This window comes from Plutella xylostella, chromosome 11 (genome assembly GCF_932276165.1).
Source record: "Plutella xylostella chromosome 11, ilPluXylo3.1, whole genome shotgun sequence".
Taxonomy (NCBI): domain Eukaryota; kingdom Metazoa; phylum Arthropoda; class Insecta; order Lepidoptera; family Plutellidae; genus Plutella; species Plutella xylostella.
In genome coordinates, this window is record NC_063991.1 from 4,369,396 (window position 1) to 4,388,161 (window position 18,766).

Sequence of the window (18,766 nt, forward strand, 5' to 3'; positions counted from 1 at the left end):
AATATTAATTAAAATACTTATTAAACACTAGTTTAAAGTCATCACTCATGACATTTTTTACTTATTATTCACAAAAACTTAACGTTGTAAACGTTAAAATTTGAAATTAGGGGCTTTTGAACGCATTCAAACTAAAAATCAAAATACTCTGTGAACCTGTGAAATTCATTCATACAACATACAATAACAATGATAAAACAAAATTACAAATGGAATTTCCTTATTTAACACATTGATGGACACTAGATTAACGGTGAAACTCATAAAAACGCACAACATTTTTGTATGGGAATTGTGTGATGATCTGCTGGTGCACATGCCGGCACACTGCCTAGGCGCAGTAAAGAAATCACGACGTCGATGACCGTTGTGTGCGTGTGAGTTCCCACTTTTTTCTGTATGAAAAATTATTGCTGTGTGAAAAAAAGGTACTCTGGGTGCACATATAACTTTGAAATCCTTCCAAATAAAGCACAACAAGATGGTCTTCATACAAACTCTAGGTAAAACAGGACTGCATTGACCGTTGTTGAAATAATTAGAAAAAGAGCGGGGACTGCATTCGACGTTGTGATTTTTTTCTAAAAGTGTGGAGGACGTCAAATGCAGTCAGTGTCCGTCAGTGGGTTAAATAGATATTTGTGCACTAAATACATAATAATATGACGTAAGTATAGTATTATGTAGTCTGAGCCTATCTGAAACCTAGTTAAACATTGTGAGATATGGCGTTTCGACTTTCTCCGTGTTCGGCATCATAAGGGTCACAGTGACAGTTAAATAAAGTCCATTTTTCTCTCCACCTTTAATTTGCAAGGTGCGGGTGCCTATATAAATAGAGTGAGTCGCCCGCGCGCCTCAGTTGGTTTTTGATTTTTGAAGTGAACACTTCGGCAAAATGGCTCAATGTAGTCACGGTTCTCGTCGGCTTCGCTCCGACGGGGAAAAATATAATATTGAATTTGCGGAGTCCTCGCTGCCGGGAGCTGTAGCGTGATGCGGACCAGGCGGCGTGGGGCCTGCCGGCTGCTGCGCACGCAGCCATTGCTGAGGATTTCGCAACGAAGGTTTGAGTTGATAAGCCGTGAGTAAAATGCTATTATTTACTGCTTTTAAAAGCTCAGTCACTGGTCATAATGCTCCGGCGCTTGGGGTTTTTATCCCACGCAGTAGAATCCGATTCAATAGTCGTGGTGATGATTGATCACATATTCCGGTCCTACTAGTGGCGCTTGAGCTAGATACTTACATTAATGACCGCTTTTAGTAAAGCATATGTTAATTTTATACAGGAAAAAAATTATAAAAATATATTTTTCTACCCTCAATTTCTAATATTTTTAGAAAACAGTTGATTAAAACTTTGCTATTACAATAATGCACTTGATTATAGCTTATGTAAGGCTTTACAAACAGGAGCTTTCCAGGACCATCATAGGATTTTTTACAGGAAGCACGTGGCTCCGAGTTTCAGTATGTTGGGACATTGTGGCATGTTCGGCGAGTAATGTGATCCGCCGGTACCTACCCGCTGAGGGTAGGCAGGCCGATTCGGTGAAATTGAAGTTTCGTGTAACCTGCACCCGGCCCTGTGCTCCCGCGCTGGCCGCCGTCTCGTGGCACCTGCATCGCAGCGTACACCCGGCCCTGCGCTCCTGCCCTGGCCACCGGTTCGTGCCACCTGCATCGCAGCATACACCCGGCCCTGTGCTCCTGCGCTGGCCGCCGTCTCGTGCCACCTGCATCGCAGCGTACACCCGGTCCTGGCCCTGGCCACCGGTTTGTGGTACCTGCATCGCTGCATAGACCCAGCCATGCACTCCTGCCCTGGCGGCTGTACACCCGGTCCTGGCCCTGGCCACCGTTTTGTGCCACCTGCATCGCAGTGTACACCCGGTCCTGGCCCTGGCCACCGGTTGGTGCTACCTGCATCGCTGCATAGACCCAGCCATGCACTCCTGCCCTGGCGGCTGTGTTGTTCCACCTGCATCGCTGCGCACACCTGGCACTCCTGTTCTGGTTGCCAGATCCAAACGCCCCCTGTCTGGGAAGAGATTTTATGCTCAGCGGAAACGCCTGCACTATTGCTAGCACGGTCGTCATCGTCATCAGCCATCATTATGAGTGACTTATTTAGAAGGTATCGAGTAACGTGCGCTATTCATCAGTGATTTTGGCATATGCAGACGAACGTTTACTGCCAAGGTTGGTCATGTTAGCCATACAAGGGCACACCAACGAAGCCTGAGTAACCACCTGCAGTCGCCGTAGCCGCATCGGCATGGAGGACGACAAATCGGGTAACGTGCACCGCTTCTAAAAGTGTTATAGCACTTCAATTTGATGCCTCCGCTGAGGTATCCTGTTAAAGCAGCTTTCTTCTGAACTGCCCAAAGTGACCTGTAGACTGCTCCTGGGGATAGTTGTGCAATCAATTTTTTATTTTTATTTCGATGTCTCTTCTGAAGAAACTGTCTAATGCAGCTTTTGTTCTAAGCTGCCTAAAGATCATTGGACTGCTCATGGGAATGGTGACGCACGGTAAGTACAGGAGCGTTACTCTATACTGATGAGAAACGAACGAACGAGAGCTGTCGTGCAATCGGCACGTTTAATACATACAAACAGATAGCTCGCGCCGCAGTGCACTGAAAGTTCGTTTTTCGTCATATAAAGTGACCCCCTAGACACTATCTTTAAGTGTCATGACACATCGGCAGATTCCAGCTTTGAGTCTTTTCTTTTCTCGGCTGTGAGCAAAATGAATCCCACCGGCGAGTGTTCAACCTAAAAGCACTGAGCTAATTCCTGATTTCGTGAAAGTCGCTGTTGCTATACCATACCGCTTCTCAAGTTACCGAACTTATTATGATCCTACTGTCGGGTGATCATGATCAGAGTGTCATCGCGGTTTCTGAGTGGCACCACATTAGCTGTCTTCCTTATGTCCCAGTGGATTGTGAGTGTGTATCCGAGCTCTTTGTTGAAAAATGCGTGAACCTCCTACGCAGCAACTGTCTACTAGTTGTGTATCGAATAAATCGAGTAACGGTGCTCTTGCACGAGCCGACTACCTTTTGGTAAAATTATAACTTCCACTATTCTGGGAACATGCATATACCTACTGTGTACTGTGTATCACATCACGTGTAGCCGCAGCCTTACTCAAATTACTGGGCTAGATAATAAACAATGGCAGTCGTCATTAAATTTCTATGAATTCATCATTTGGAGCACAATTCAAAGGATGAAAGTACCTATTCATGCCTAAACGGCTTCTCAATGAAAATGTATTTTTAATTCGATTCTGGCGCAAACGTTTCATAACTATTTTTCAACACTGTATCTGCTGAAACTTCTTAGACTGACTGGTGCAGACGTGCCGTTTTCACAATTCCATTTTGAGTAATCCTCAACTTTTTTATGGATCTTTCAGTTAGTTACGTAACTAGTTACCAAGTAAAATGTTTGTACTCGCATCTGATTGGAGCTCTCTGGTATATATATCTACTAAGCTAGTACAGAGTTATAACCGGGCAGTGGTGACGTGGCGTCGGGTAGCTGCTTGATTTATTAGAGTTTGCTGAAAACTTTCAAAATAAGTAATAATTATTAGTCATAGTTAACTCTTCGCAGTTCTTTCAGAATGCAATATCAGGTCGCTGAAGTAGGTAACCTTCCTTAGCTGGACAACAACAACAAGCCTTTTTGTTTTGAAGAATGTCATAGTTATTCACCGTTCCACTGTCATATCGATGTCCAAGGACTTTTTCTTTGGTATAGCTTACTACCTAAGTTTACCTATAGATAGCCGCAAGCTATCTGCTGTTGGCGAACTGTCAGTTCTGATTGATAAGTCAGGCTCGAGGTGGCTCGTCCATGTTCCCGCCACCATGATTGTTGCTTCCACAGATTAGAGAGTCTATGTTGGCTGTCGTTGCATCAGGTCTGATCAGGTACAACTAACATCTTTACGTACCATCTTTATTTAATCGAGCTATTTTATTTTTTTGTTGTCTTGGTTGACTTAATGGTTTTAAAATTTAACCTACAACAATGTAAGTAGGTACCTAGTGTACCTACTTACGTACCTTTGAAGTTGCAACAAGGCGAAGCCTAAATTAAGGTTTTGGCCGGGACCTACCCTTAGTGTTGACGAACATACCTAAAGGTGACCTTGTAAATGTTTTTCATATGAAGTACTGAACATTTTACTTATCCTGGTGGCATGACTGATCATTTACTTACCCAGTTAAGACATGTTAGCCGGGTTTCATTTATCAACTATTATAATTGTTATTGTTGTGTTAATCAATCGTTATTAATTGATGTCATCTACCAAGGAATGCTGCCAGAGCTCATAATATTCACACCATGATGATACAGAATGATAGTAGCCCACAAAATCGGTGCAAAGGCTTATAAAATAACTTTCCTTCCTAGTAGGACTGCACAGGAACTCGTTAACCGCCGAGTTAGTTAGAATACAAAATTAGACTGTGTGTTACTTGTCAATCTAGAATATGAATATGGTGACCTGCATCGTGTTTTGAAAAACTGAATACTTAGTTATCCGCCAGTGTCACAGCCTTCATCTAATCTTTTCCAGTAGCTGATGAGGCTGAGATATTTAGTAAAATTATCTTCCCTTCAAGCACCACTCCTCGTTCCAAGGACTAGATGCCGCGCCAGGTGTTGCAGGTCGTGTCGTCGTACGGGGCTGACTGAGCAGGTCCACGAGGCTCCAGGGTCGGCTGCTGCATTTCTGAGGTCAGTCCAGAATTACATACCCTAGTCAGCATGTGCTGGCCTGAGCCCCAGCGGGCTGGATCGATATTCTACATTTTACAGCTTTTAAATATTGTTGCAAAGTATTTCACTGGTTCCATCCATTCGGCTAGTGTATGTTAAAAATTTTGCCTTGACAATAACAAGATTTTGATTAATAATTACTTATAAGTATTGCTTTCGAAGAGGCACTGTGTGTATCCATATGTATAATACCTACCTACCTATATGAATAGGTACATACCTTCCATAACTTTCTGACAAGTCAGGAATAATAAGGAAGTACTTAAGTCTTATGTATACTTATACCTTTCTTTTTAGTATATCTACTACCTAGAAATCTATGCATTATAAATTTATAGATTCAAATATTTATCTACTGATATACTCATCAGTAGCTTATGGGTCACAGTTGGTTTTCTCTCCACCATGCGATAATAAACACATCTCACAATGTTTAACTAGGTTTCAGATAGGCTCAGACTACATAATAGACGCATTTTTCCTGAAATAAAAATGACATATTATGTATCTAGCCTATCTGAAACCTAGTCATTTCTGCATGGTGATATTACAACTGAGGCGCGCGGGCGACTCACTCTATTTATATAGGCACCCGCACCTTGCAAATTAAAGGTGGAGAGAAAAATGGACTTTATTTAACTGTCACTGTGACCCTTATGATGCCGAACACGGAGAAAGTCGAAACGCCATATCTCACAATGTTTAACTAGGTTTCAGATAGGCTAGATACATAATATGTCATTTTTATTTCAGGAAAAATGCGTCTATTCTGATGGAGTGGTTAAGTTGCAGACTCAGATCGACTCGATTTATAAAATAGACCGATAAAATATTACGATAATTTGTTACAAAGTTATAGATATTAAACTATCAATCATTGTTTACAGAAAGAAGAAGAAGACGTTGCGTGTCACCGTATAGCCAAGGAAATATCTTGTGAAAGTTTTAAATCAAGGCGGAAATTTATTGAAAAAATACTCAACATAACCTACAATTACAGTGAAATACTGACAATATCTAGTACCGTGATAATATTTCTGAATAATAAGTGCAAACCCATACTCTAAGATCGTGCTTTCAACCACATACTTAATACAATTCCATAATCATATCGAAATCCAAAAGTTCGTAAGTCGTAAGTGATCATAGTTTAGGTGTGTACATATTAGACTCATGCATTGTAAACTCTATAAACGATTACTCGTAATGTATTAATCATATTAAAAGTTGAATGCGGCTGTTTTATTTTTTATTCTTTATGTTTAAAGCAGTTCTAAGAAAAAGCAGTAATAACTAGTAATAAGAGTTGTAACATTATGCATGGACCAAGTGTCTGCTTATGTAAAAACACAATGTTATCATGTAAGTGAACCCTGCTTTAAACATAAAAAATGTGTCTACCTAATCTTCATAAAGCAGATAATGCGAACACCCTGATTACACCACCAAGTAGAGCGGCCCGAGACAGTGTCCTCCGCTGAGCACTATTAAATTGTGATCCACGGAATGGTTTAAGATCAGCCAAGAGTACTGTCTTGCCACTCTACTCAGTAGGTGATTACAAGGGTATTACATTGCAACAGGTAAAAGTAAGTATACAGGGCCTCAAGTCTGCTAAGGAATGAGGAGGATATGGTAGGTATCCATATATTAAAAAGTACAACTTACAATGTTACTTATACAATTTCTTCCATGTTGCAATGTTATCATTGCCGGACTCTTAAGAAGGAATACTTCCTATCAAGCCTTTATAAATCAATAGTATCATGAATGACCTCTTAGTCAAGTGCAACATCATCATTTAAATAATGAAATGAAACATGGTTTTTGCTGAATTGTGTGTTTATTAAGTATCATATATTAAATCACATCACAATTATTATCAGTGTTCTGAAATATCAAGCATAAGCTTCTCTTCTATTAGCTAAAAAACTGCTTTCTGATTATCTGAAATAAGATAGAAATATAGATTAATAGTAATTCTATAGGTTAGGATATAATAATAATATATTGTACAGTCAGCCAAAGAGATATGTATGCCACCCCAACGCAAGCCCTTAGATATTATGACAATTGATAGGTAATATTTATGTAACATCCTAACTAATATTATAAATGCGAAAGTAACTGTGTCTGTCTGTCTGTCTGTCTGTCTGTCTGTCTGTCTGTCTGTTACTCTTTCACGCCGAAACTACTGAACGGATTTGAATGAAATTTGGTATACATACGGTCTAGACCCTGGGAAAGAACATAGGCTACTTTTTATCCCGGAATTCCCACGGGAAAACTTATTAAGGCGAAGCGAAGCGCGCGGGGACAGCTAGTGAAAAATAAGGATAACTAATATTAAGGTAAGTAATACTTAAGTTAGTAAGTATAGATAAAATATTATTATTCCACCCATGAGGATTAAATTTTTGTTGCTGTGGTGGCATAAATATCTATTGCTGACTGTACTATCAAGGTATTGATACAACTTTATTTAGTAGATTTTCTATTCTATTCTATTCTGAGAGGTGGCGAAGCTCCTGTACGTGGCTCTCTTGAGTGGAAGCAAGCCTGGGTGTTCCAATAGCTGAGATAGGCGTTCTGTTGGTCCAAGAATAGATAGTCTTGTTTCTGTAGTAGGTGGAGATTGAGCCAGAATAGGTATATTTTTTTAACTACAAAAGATACCCACCGCAGCACTACAGTTTAATCCTAAGGTACTTAGAAAACAGATGAATCAAATAATATTTTATAGATATAGAATCTAGATAAGCAAGCCAAGTAAATTATTTTTCATACTGTCAGTGCATCATAAAATTAAAGTGTTTGTGCTAGGGTAGTATTTCATATCTTTTTTGCTACAAATAAATTGAAATCAGCTTAAGTGACTTACTCAGTAGCAGAATGATATGCCAATTTAGTTTCTTATGTAGGTATTAACTTCATAAGATCTTAATACAACTTGTTGTTAAGTAGGTACTTCACATAGGCACTTGAATATTTAGTCTTGGTTATAAATTCCAGTCTGGAGCCAGTTGCAACGCAGTAAAAACCTACAAATACCAAAATTCTGGTTAGTATCATGGGGTTTAGGTTACAGACATTGTGATAGTATAGGAAGGTTTATCTTATTATTATTATTAGTAGGTATATATTGTTAGCCACTGGACTTAGCTGGAGCGAGACCAGACATAGGTGGTTTAAACAAAGATAGGTGGCAGATTTTATGACACCTCTGGGGTGCCATAGGACTACAACAATGGTAAAAGAAGGTTTGTCTTTGTTTTGAAGGATATTTCCTTTAAGGCTTCTTCTTCATGCCTTAAGAACATGAGAGTTAAGGCGGTCATCCACTGGCGAGGCGACGGTATAGATTGTTGGCTTGTCGAATCTCGTTGGTGATCCATTAGCGAACCAAACAGTCTACTCTCATCATTGGCAAAGTCGTGGCGTGCTTTTTGTAACATCGTTGGAGGTTTTTTAGACCGCGGACTTAGAGGTTATTGGAGGTTTTGCTCGCGAATGGATCACCGCCTTTAGTTGAAGAAACTTTTACATGTACCTCTATTATGTTCGTGGATACTCACCTTATTTGTTACGCTCAAATCAGCTAGTTTCATGAAGCTAAAGTCTTCAATCAAATTGTCCGTCAACTCCTTTAAATATGCTTTAAATATCCAGGGAGACTGGTTTGCAATCCTCACGTATCCTCAGTTACTACTTTCACATCACTTTGTAGGTGTAATTACAGGCTCTTTTTCTTACAAAAATAGGAAAAATTAGCCATTGTAATGGCTTTGCGTTGCAAGAATAGGAACTTTTTTCAAAGAGGCGTTGAGTCGCAACTTTGACATATAATCTACTCTGTGTGATGAGCTCATGATGAGCTCGTGGTGCGAATTTCTAGCTTAGTAACGCTATAATTTTCACTGAACGGTTTGCGTGACGTCATAACACAATGAGCCGCAAAAATGTGCGGTGGGAGTACGATATTAGCGATTTTGTTGAAATCGATTCAGCCACTCATCGCTGGGAGTAAGGCTGCTGGTCCGCGGCTCAGTCAAAACCGTGGTGGTGGTACCAACTGAATCGGCCTAAATTTTTGAACTGAGTTTTAATTGGCTTTTTTGGATAGCAACTATTAATCGCTGGGAGTAAGGCTGCTGTATGTATAGATATTGTTATCACAAGTTATTTACTTCAATCTATAAATATATAGTGCAGGTGGGTTATTCCGTATTTCGTATAATTCAGATTTTTGCCGATTTCTTCCAAACGCAGCGATACTTTGAACCGTGGAACAAACCCAAGCAAGAAGATTAAGTTGCCATCAAAGTGAATGGTTCCACGGTTCAAAGTATGGCTGCGTTTGGAAGAAATTGGCAAAAATCGGAATTACCCGAAATTCTGAATAACCCACCTGCACTATAAGACATATTTGCCTTAACGTAGTTACACCACACAACAGTTATTACATTTATTAGCTAAATGTAAGTTCAATCTATTTATGTACCTACCTACATGCAACAATAAATAAAAAACAAATTATTATAAATATAATTCTTTATTACCTCGCATATAACAATGTTTCAGTTCAGTTTTGTTCATGTCACTTTTAAAATAATATGCGAGTGGGTGTGTGTATTCCTTTTTTATTCCTTTCACCATGAAAACCAATTCATGTTTTGATAGTAAGCAAATCCTTTCAATTGATCCCTAGCGGCATCATAATGCACTTGTGATGATAAAGTCATTTCGTCCAAGATAATAGTGCATCATTTATCCTCGTGAGGCAAATCTTTGACGACATTTATCAGTTTGGTACACATAGTATTTTAATCTTCAGCGGATATGAAGATGTCGATCGCTCTTTGCCAGTGCCGCCATTTCAGCTCGGTTCCCGTGGAACCACATGGAACCTGGATCTATATGGAATCTGTCAGGTCGCAAGAATTTCATAAAAACACTTTTTGCGGATAAATATGCTTTTTCTTGACAAATCATGTTTATTTTTATTTGTAGGTAAGTAGGTATATAAAATTTATAAATAACGATATACCGAGAATATAGGCTTTTAATACAAAAATGTTATTTACGAGACATTGTAAGACAACTGACTGAACTGCCCCCTTATTATGTAACTTTTTGAGAGTTAACAACCGGTGATAATTGGTATCAACTTTGAGACTTATTAACCCTAGAGTAGTCGCGCCTTTTTGTGTGACGCGAGTGCTCGCGTGGCGGCATTTTGCCGCCCATATTAAAATGTATTTTTTGGACACTTAATAAAAACGATAACTTATAAATGTATATAATTTGAATAAAATGAATCATATGGTATTAGAAAAAGTAATATTTATAGTTTTAATATTATAATTTTTCACTATATGACCTATAGTTCATGCCTTGGGAAAATTTCTGACCTTTTAGGTATCAATGTGTCTTAAGCCACACAAAATCAACAAATCTCAAAATTATTAAAAAAAATTGACTTTATCGTCATCTAGAGCATTTATTTCAGCAATACAATCCTGAAATATGAACTTAAAGTGTTCGTTGCACAGTAACTTTCTTCATGTATTGCACCCTTTTTTGACCTGCTATTTTTCTTATATGGACATAGTTATAAGCATGTACCCTCCCTTCTTTAGGGTGTTTTTTGTTGGTCCGATGGTACAAAACGAGGGATTGGTACCACCGGACCAACAAAAAACACTTATGTACTGTCCATATATAAGATTTTATTGTTAAACGTGGTGTAGTTATGGGCAGAGCTATTTTTTCCAGGTAAATTCATCGTAAAATTAACTCGTTAGTAAATTAATTAAGTTATACCGTAAATCAAATGTAAACTGAAATAGATACATAACTACATTATATTTACATTAATATTACCAAAAAACACTGAAAAATCTACAATATTTCATAACAATTGTAAAAAAAAATACTTTAATTTTACTGACGCGAGTGCTCGCGCTGTGAGCGTTTTGCCGCCCCGTGCGACACACTCTCTTCAATTCTCTCTTCCTGCTGTAACCTGTGCACTGAATTTCTCCAAGTTTACATAACATGTAGGAGAAGAGTAGAAGACCGAAAGGGCAGCTACATAGGCGCTGGATCTTGAGGAGTGCATAGTTCACAAAATAATAAACATTCTTTGCTGAGGGCGGCAAAATGCTCATAGCGCGAGCACTCTAGGGTTAAAACTCCGTAGGATCGAAATCTAAAGATAGGTGAGACGACGAGCAAAGCGAGGAGGAGCGTGTTAGGTGCACATATTCGTCAAAAGCAAAGCGGAGCGCAGCGAAGCGGAGCGGAGCGTTTCCCACATAGCGAAAACAATACAAGGCACCACTTTGCGCTATGTAGGTACGTAGACGTTCCGTTAAAGTGAAAGCCAAACGAATATTAATTCTTTGTATACTTACCTAGCCATTGCATTATTAGGCTATTCAAGATTTGACCAAAGCATTGTTAGGCTAAACAAGATTATACGAAATAACTTTTTACTAAACGAGATTTATGCCATACGATTTTCGGCGAAACGAGACTTTGACCAAACGTTACTATGCAATACGAGATTAGGCAAATAAATCTTAGGCCAAAAAAGGTAGAACCATTATTTAGCGACTTTGTTGGTTTGTCGTCGACACGATAAGAAGAAGAAGATTATAGCACTCACACTTCTCTCTAACATTCCCCTGCATACATTCATCAGAGAACTCATTCTATCCACAAATACATCACATTCTGGTGCTTCGGCGAGCAGGAAGCTGAGCGAGACGGCCGCGAAAATTTGGTCGATGTGACTTTCATACATTTTGATTTGTACATGTACAGTCAGCTGCATAAATAGCTATACACTTTTGTACCGTATCAAACTACCTACTAAACCAAACGTCAATGTTTGAATGAATGAATAGGCAGTTAGTGAGTTTGACTATGTTCAAAAGTGTATAGCTACTTATGCAGCTGACTGTACTTCTAATCCACTGGCTGACATAATCCCTGTCAACAAAATTTAATGAAACTAACACTAATCTGGCTAACATTTTCACAGCAGTGAAAAACCACACACCGACTCTAGCGTTGTAAACTAAAAAGTAGAATATTTACTCTTTCTTCATTCATATCACACCCCAAACACATTAATTATATCTATCCCAACTAAACTTTATATTACCTTACAGAATCCTTTACAACGCCGGAAGTACCAAAGAGATATGAAAACGAAAATCAACTACACAATTTAATGGTCTACAGTAGGGATCATCCTACCGAGTGCTCCACTCAAGACCTGGATGTGAAACCTGACCACCTGTGTACTGACATGGATGACACAATAACTGTCAAGCGCAACAGTTTTACAGAATTTGATGAAGTTGAAACTGAAATCAAGAAGGAATCAGAGAATGTTGTAGCAAATGAATTGCCATTTTACGGAAACAGAATTATTCTTGGCAAGATACAAGTAGACGAGTCTGATGAAGAACGAGAAATTGATGCACCAGGTGACTGTAATAATGTTGTTAACAACAAAACAAACAATGATCAAGATTTGGCAGTGTCAATATACACTGATGAAAATAGAAGCATGAGGATAACTAAACAGTATTATGAAATGGAAAAATATTTGAGAGCGAAAATTATTCTAACAAACTGTTATACAACTCTATTGAACCATAACTGTTACTGTGCTCAGTGTGCAGTGTTGTTCCCCACCACTGAAGCGTATAGTGAACATTACACGAGCACACACACCGAGACCACTAACTCAACTAAAGCCTCGGCTTCTCCTGTGACACATAAAAAAAGAAATAACCCACGTGAAAAGGTATTTGTGTGTGACACCTGCAAGAAAACATGCGACAGAAAAAGTATATTAATAAAGCACATGTTAGTTCACACTGGAGAAAGGCCATTTGAGTGTGACATTTGCAAGAAAACCTTCAATCAGCGAAGTGCTATGAAAAGACACAAGTTACTTCACACTGGGGAAAAGCCCTTCCGGTGTGACATTTGCACGAAATCATTTAACCAAAGAGGTACTCTTAAGACGCACAAGTTACTTCACACTGCAGCAAAATTATTCCAGTGTGAAGAATGCAAGAAAAACTATAAATATGTATGGGCTTTAAAACGACACAAGTTAATTCACTCTAAAATTTCACGCGAAAAGCCATTCCAGTGTGACATTTGCAAGAAATCATATTACCAAATAAGTCATTTGAAGAGCCACAAGTTAGTTCACACTGGCGAAAAGCCATTCGAATGTGACATTTGCAAGAAAATATTTAAACAAATAAGAAATTTAAAGAAACACAAGTTACTTCACACGTGCGAAAACCCATTCCAGTGCGAAACTTGCAAGAAAACATTCAGATATATATCGGCTTTAAAACAACACCAATTAATTCACACTGGGGAAAAGCCCTTCCAGTGTGACATTTGCAAGAAAAAATTTAGGCTTCCGCACACATTGAAAGAACATAAGTTAATTCACACTGGGGAAAAGCCCTTCCAGTGTAAAATTTGCACGAAAATATTTAACCAGAGAGGTTATCTCAACAAGCATATGTTAATTCACACTGGGGGAAAACCTTTCGATTGTGACATTTGCATGAAAATATTTAGGCATAAGTTCTCTTTGAAAGCACACAAGTTATTTCACACTGGGGAAATGCCATTCCAGTGTGACATTTGCACGAAATCATTTAACCATAGAAGTAATCATAAGAGGCATATGTTAACTCACACTGAAGCTAAACCATTCCAATGTGAAACTTGCAAGAAAAACTTTAAACATGTATCGGATTTAAAACGACACAAGTTGATTCACTCTGGCGAAAAGCCATTCCAGTGTGAAATTTGCACGAAAACATTTAACCGAAGAAGTCATTTGAAGAGGCACGTGTTACTTCACACTGCAGCACAGCTATATGATTCTGAGGAGTCTGAAAAATGTGAGATCCGGGAAACATGAGGAAACATAGTACATGACACGGCGTGAAACAGCGGGATGTCAGTGAGTGTCAGTGGGGCGCGCTGCGGGCGAGGGCTCGGCCTCCGCCTGTCCCCTCACTGCAGGCAGCGCCGGCGACGCACAGGCCGCGTTGTCGACACGCTCTCCTACACCCGCATACAAGCGACTCCACCTACACTAACCACCTCAGTTGCAATTCTGACATCGGCGCGGACGGTCGCTTTCTAGCGGCGCCGTCTGTAGCCGTCACGTGTGACTCACTACTGAGTGACCCGGCTGCTCAAGGACAGCGTCCTGTTGTACAACGAGATGCCTGAAATCCCGGCTCAATTGGAAGCCTCGGAACAGTATAAAATGTAATTAAATCGGTAAATTAAAACAACTATTTGTTCTGTTTGTTCTTTATTTTTAATAAACATTATTATGGCATAATACTGATGTTTGTGGTACCTGTTGCTGTGCTAGTGCCGCGGCGGTACAGAGGGCCTTCGCAAGAGTGCGCCGCGCCGTCCTGTCCTCAGCAACTGTCCTGGCTTCTGTCCAGCTCAGCGCTTGCGCTCGCAGCTCGCCGTCAACTGTACGCCGCCATGTGTGCACCGACGACCGGGACACGGCGTCTGCGGCGGCTACTAGCTACTCATTCAAAGCTTGTTTTGTCATTACTCTTATGTGAATAAAATATTGGACAGTAGTAGTTACTGTCCAATATTTTATTCACATAAGATATAAATATCTATATAATGTTAGAAGGAATTATTCACAACAGCTTTGTGGCCGCACTCTTATCTCGAGGAATAACACAGAATAGAAGAAAGTTGTCTATGACATGTCTTGTCTATGGACTGAGCGTTCTCTGACGTTTACCGGCATCTTGTTCTCAAGCATAAATTGCGCATGGCTTCATGATTTTAATTTAAGCGAATCCTAGAAAATATAACATAGTAAGTAAATATTTTAACGCTTAAAAATAATTTTAAAGAGTGATTTTAACTACAATGTACCTTGTATGAGTACCAGGATTAATTGTTTATTGTACGGTCAGGTGCAAAGAAACCTGACCCCCCTCTCATACTAACAATGCTTCTGAGGGGGGTCAGGTTTATCTGCCCCTTACTGTACCTCAACAATCAATAAATACCTACGTTAGAGAGTTTATTTGTAGTAGTGTTATAGAATGCGAAATTAGCAAGGGAGTATACATTAGTACAAGGCAAGGCGTGAGTTCGTGTTTTTTTTTTGTGTTTGCCAAAATGACTTATCTTCTCTACCGGTTCTATTGCGCGTATCAGTATCAGGGCTCTGTATATCAGTTTGCAGATGATACCTGCCTGGTAGTGGCTGAAAGTGACATTTTACAAGCGCAAAAGGTCATGCAAAACAACTTTGACTTATTGTGCAAGTGGGCTCACGACATTGGTCTAGTATTAAATGCGCAAAAAACTAAAATTGTCCACATTCATTCTCCTTACCTTAAATAACATGTAACACCATATGTGGTAGCCCATGAGCATCGATGTTTCCATGACAACCATATCACTAGAGTAGGCGCGCTCATTTAACTCCTGGGATGGTCGCGCGGGCTACATATGTAGCCCATTTGTAATGCCTCATAAGCACAGATATTTGATTGAAAAGTAAAACACTTTGCTACATTTCAACTATCATATTTATTTTTAAACTTTAAAGTAAAAAACGTATGAATATTTTCTAATTTTATGAAAATATTTAAGAAACAAAAACATACTTCGAAATATCGATATTATTAAGGACCATCACACTAATTAGTTTTTTTTTAGTTTAGGATACAAAACTTATAAACTGATCATAGTTTCTTACAATATAGGATACAATATAGTAGCAGATGGTGGAAATTTACTCCATTTCATACCATTCCGGGACTTGTAGCTGATCAAAACTGATGATGATAATTGTACCTTCACATCACATCATCTTCGTCCAAATCTTGTACATAATTGTTCACTCTCCGATAAATGGGAATTATTGCAAAGAATTTCCGGTTCCATAGGACCTTCTTCTTCGCTTTCCGTCAAGTTATCACTATTTTCCTCGTCTTCCATAAGCCATCTTCGAATTTGACCTTCGTTCACTGCCATTATTACCTAAAATGATTCAAATAATTTTTTTGTCTTTTTAGTCCAAAATAAAACTAAAAAAGTAAAAAAAAACAATCAAATAATATGATTATACATTTCATATAAACGTAAATGTGCAAAAAAAAAGATTTAATCCAAGAAATAAAACAGACAATCAGAAAAAATCACTTACCTAGAACGGTCGCGCGGGCTACATACGTAGCCCAGCAACTTTAGCCACTGTGTTCCGCAGGTGTCCGTGTGCCGGGACAGTGGACACGCTGCTGGGGGACGCGGGGGTCCTTGAGGAAGGAATACACGGGGGGAGGAAGCGCTAGTTCCGTGCGTTCGAGATATTTTCACCAAAATGATACCCTGGTCTACACCTGTAGCCCACGCGCCCACTCTAGTGTTATTCATTGTAAATGTAACAATTTAGAACTTGTACCGCAACATATGTACCTATAGGTCTTATAATTGACAGCAATTTCAACTGGAAACCACATATTAGCCATATTTGTAACAAGTTAAGATCAATAGCATGTAAACTTTCAATTTTAAAATACAAGCTGCCATATCAGATAATAAGAATGATGTACATGTCAATTGCCGACTCATTGATAGGATATGGTATAAGTAGCTATGGACGGACATTTTCATCTAATATTCAGCTAATTTACAACATCCAACTTAGACTATTAAAGTTAATTGTTCCCACTCGTATCAAGATTCAATTTGAAGGTGACGATGCAGGCCTATTTCGTTACTGTAAAGTAATTTGTGTCCATAATAAAATTAAAATAGCAATCATTTTTGAAGAAATTTGTAAAGAAAATACATTAAAACGTAGAAATCGGCCCGCTCAGTTACGAAAACTAAATTAACTCTCAAGGTACGTGTTACCGCATTATAATAACTTCTATGGGAAAAGAAAATGGGAATATATGTTGTCAAAATCACTAAACGAGTTACCTACAGAAGTGCTAGACAGTCTAGATACAAATAAAAATAAAGTAAAACAGATCTAAAACAACACTACCTAAAAGTCGATTATTGATCAACAGATTTTAGCTGGTGTTTAGAAATGTATTTCAAACAAGTAACTATGTATAAGTTAACATAAGTCGTGCGAAAATGGATCGTAGTACCTATTTGATACTGGGATCCATTGTCGCATGACAAACAGCTATATAAGTGTGATATTTAGGGAAATAATATACGAGTTTGCTGTTCACCATTCTTCTATTCGGTAATAGACTAACTAGAAGTATCAACAAACTATAAACAAACTCTTATCAAAAGGGCCAAACACCACATACCTCCCCTACTATTTATAAAATAATATAACATAAAACTCAATAAACCATTACAAAGTCAATACATTGAATAAACATAAATATCAAAGAATAAACAATTCAAAATCCCTATGCACTGGCTGTCCACTGTCCCTCCTGGCGGCTGAGGAGCAGCATCCTCTCCGCTCTCCTCCCCCTCTACAGCAGTACTTCTGTGCCAGGAGTCATTGTGTTCCATCAGGCCCGCTATCTTTCCGCTCCTTCTCCTACTAGATAACTAGAAGTATCAACAAACTATAAACAAACTCTTATCAAAAAGGCCAAACACCACAATAAGTCAATATTAAATTGTGATTTCTTTTTGTATGAACAGCGATTCAGCTACCCCCATATAAACCTCGCGGTTTTCAAGGGGTGGTTTTTGTAATAATTATTGTACTAACTTTTTATGAAAGTAAACAAAGGTCTAAAAAAAAAACTTTTTCGTCAATGCACAGTGTTTTTTTTTACTAGCCATGTATATGTCGCAGCCGGATCGTATAATCCGTATTACATTATGGCCAGCCGCATTACAAGACAGGGCCTCTTTGTAATGCGGCGGATCAACGTTTAGCCGTATTGAATATGGCTGAATGAAAATGCGCCGGATTGTATTCGACATCATACGTCATTCAATATGGCTGGCCGTTATGTAATACGGCGAGAGATTAGCCGCCGCATCAAAAGATTTTAGTTTCGTTTTTTTAACACTCGTGACGCTGCTTGACATAACAACAATAATGGCGTTGGATACAGATATTTGATGATGATTAAAACAAAGAAATCGTGTTAAATATGTTAGTAAACAGTGACTTCAAGAAGAATTTTCACGTGAAATTAAATAATATCTATTCCGATCAATGCGGAACAGTGAAAAACGTACAAAAGTTATAACGCACATCAAACAGCTAAAGTGACCATGGATTCTGCTGGTCGGCGGATTTCCACACAGTATTACCTACTGGGTCAAAAAATATAATTGTGGCCGGCAAAGATTATTTGATCTTGAAGAGACTGCGACTAGGCAAACGTAGTGTGGGACGCCCTCCGGCTAGATGAAATGACGACTTACGAAAGGTGGTTGGTTATGATTGGATGTGGAAAGCTATAGATAGTGTGCTTTGGGAGAGGCCTACGTCCAGAAGTGTGATGATGATGATGAAGAATAATAATTTCGAAGATCTTACAATCCGAGTAGTGCCCTTGAACAGTATTTTGATACTTTAACGGAAGTCCATATGATAGCATATTTACTCTATTATGATTACAAAATGTTTGACAAACTACCGAAACCGCAAAATTCCTTCAGCAGTAATTTCATGGACATGGTCACCCTACAATTTAGTAGTAGTACGATGCGGCTAAACGTGGGCCGCCGTAATGAAGAACGTATCGAAATGACAATCCGGCTAAACGTTGATACGCCGTATTACAAAGCATCCCTGTTTTGTAACGCGACCAGCCGTAATGTAATACGGCGGATTATATGATCCGGCTGCGACATATACAGTTTGAAGGTTTGTGAGCAACTAAGAATATGATAACGTACCTATAGA

The 18,766-nt window shown here is 38.9% G+C and overlaps 1 protein-coding gene and 2 long non-coding RNA genes across 4 annotated transcripts in view; 2 read left to right on the forward strand and 1 right to left on the reverse strand.

Annotated features, from left to right (window-relative positions):
* Positions 1-14,241, forward strand: part of LOC125489134 (zinc finger protein ZFP2-like) — a 32,552-nt gene extending 18,311 nt beyond the window's left edge. For both annotated transcript variants that reach the window (XM_048623940.1, XM_048623939.1), the window contains exon 3: positions 11,991-14,241. In XM_048623940.1, the coding sequence (XP_048479897.1) occupies positions 11,991-13,783 (1,793 nt within the window). In that variant the 3' untranslated portion in view covers positions 13,784-14,241. The remainder of the gene's footprint in view (positions 1-11,990) is intronic.
* Positions 628-6,121, forward strand: LOC125489160. Its single transcript, XR_007266773.1, has 2 exons — positions 628-667; positions 5,700-6,121. It is a non-coding gene; the product is annotated as an uncharacterized LOC125489160 (long non-coding RNA).
* On the reverse strand, positions 6,651-8,855 carry LOC125489155. The gene is made up of 3 exons (XR_007266768.1): positions 8,388-8,855; positions 7,694-7,853; positions 6,651-6,759 (listed from the first exon to the last, which is right to left on the reverse strand). It is a non-coding gene; the product is annotated as an uncharacterized LOC125489155 (long non-coding RNA).
* Positions 14,242-18,766: the final 4,525 nt, after the last annotated feature.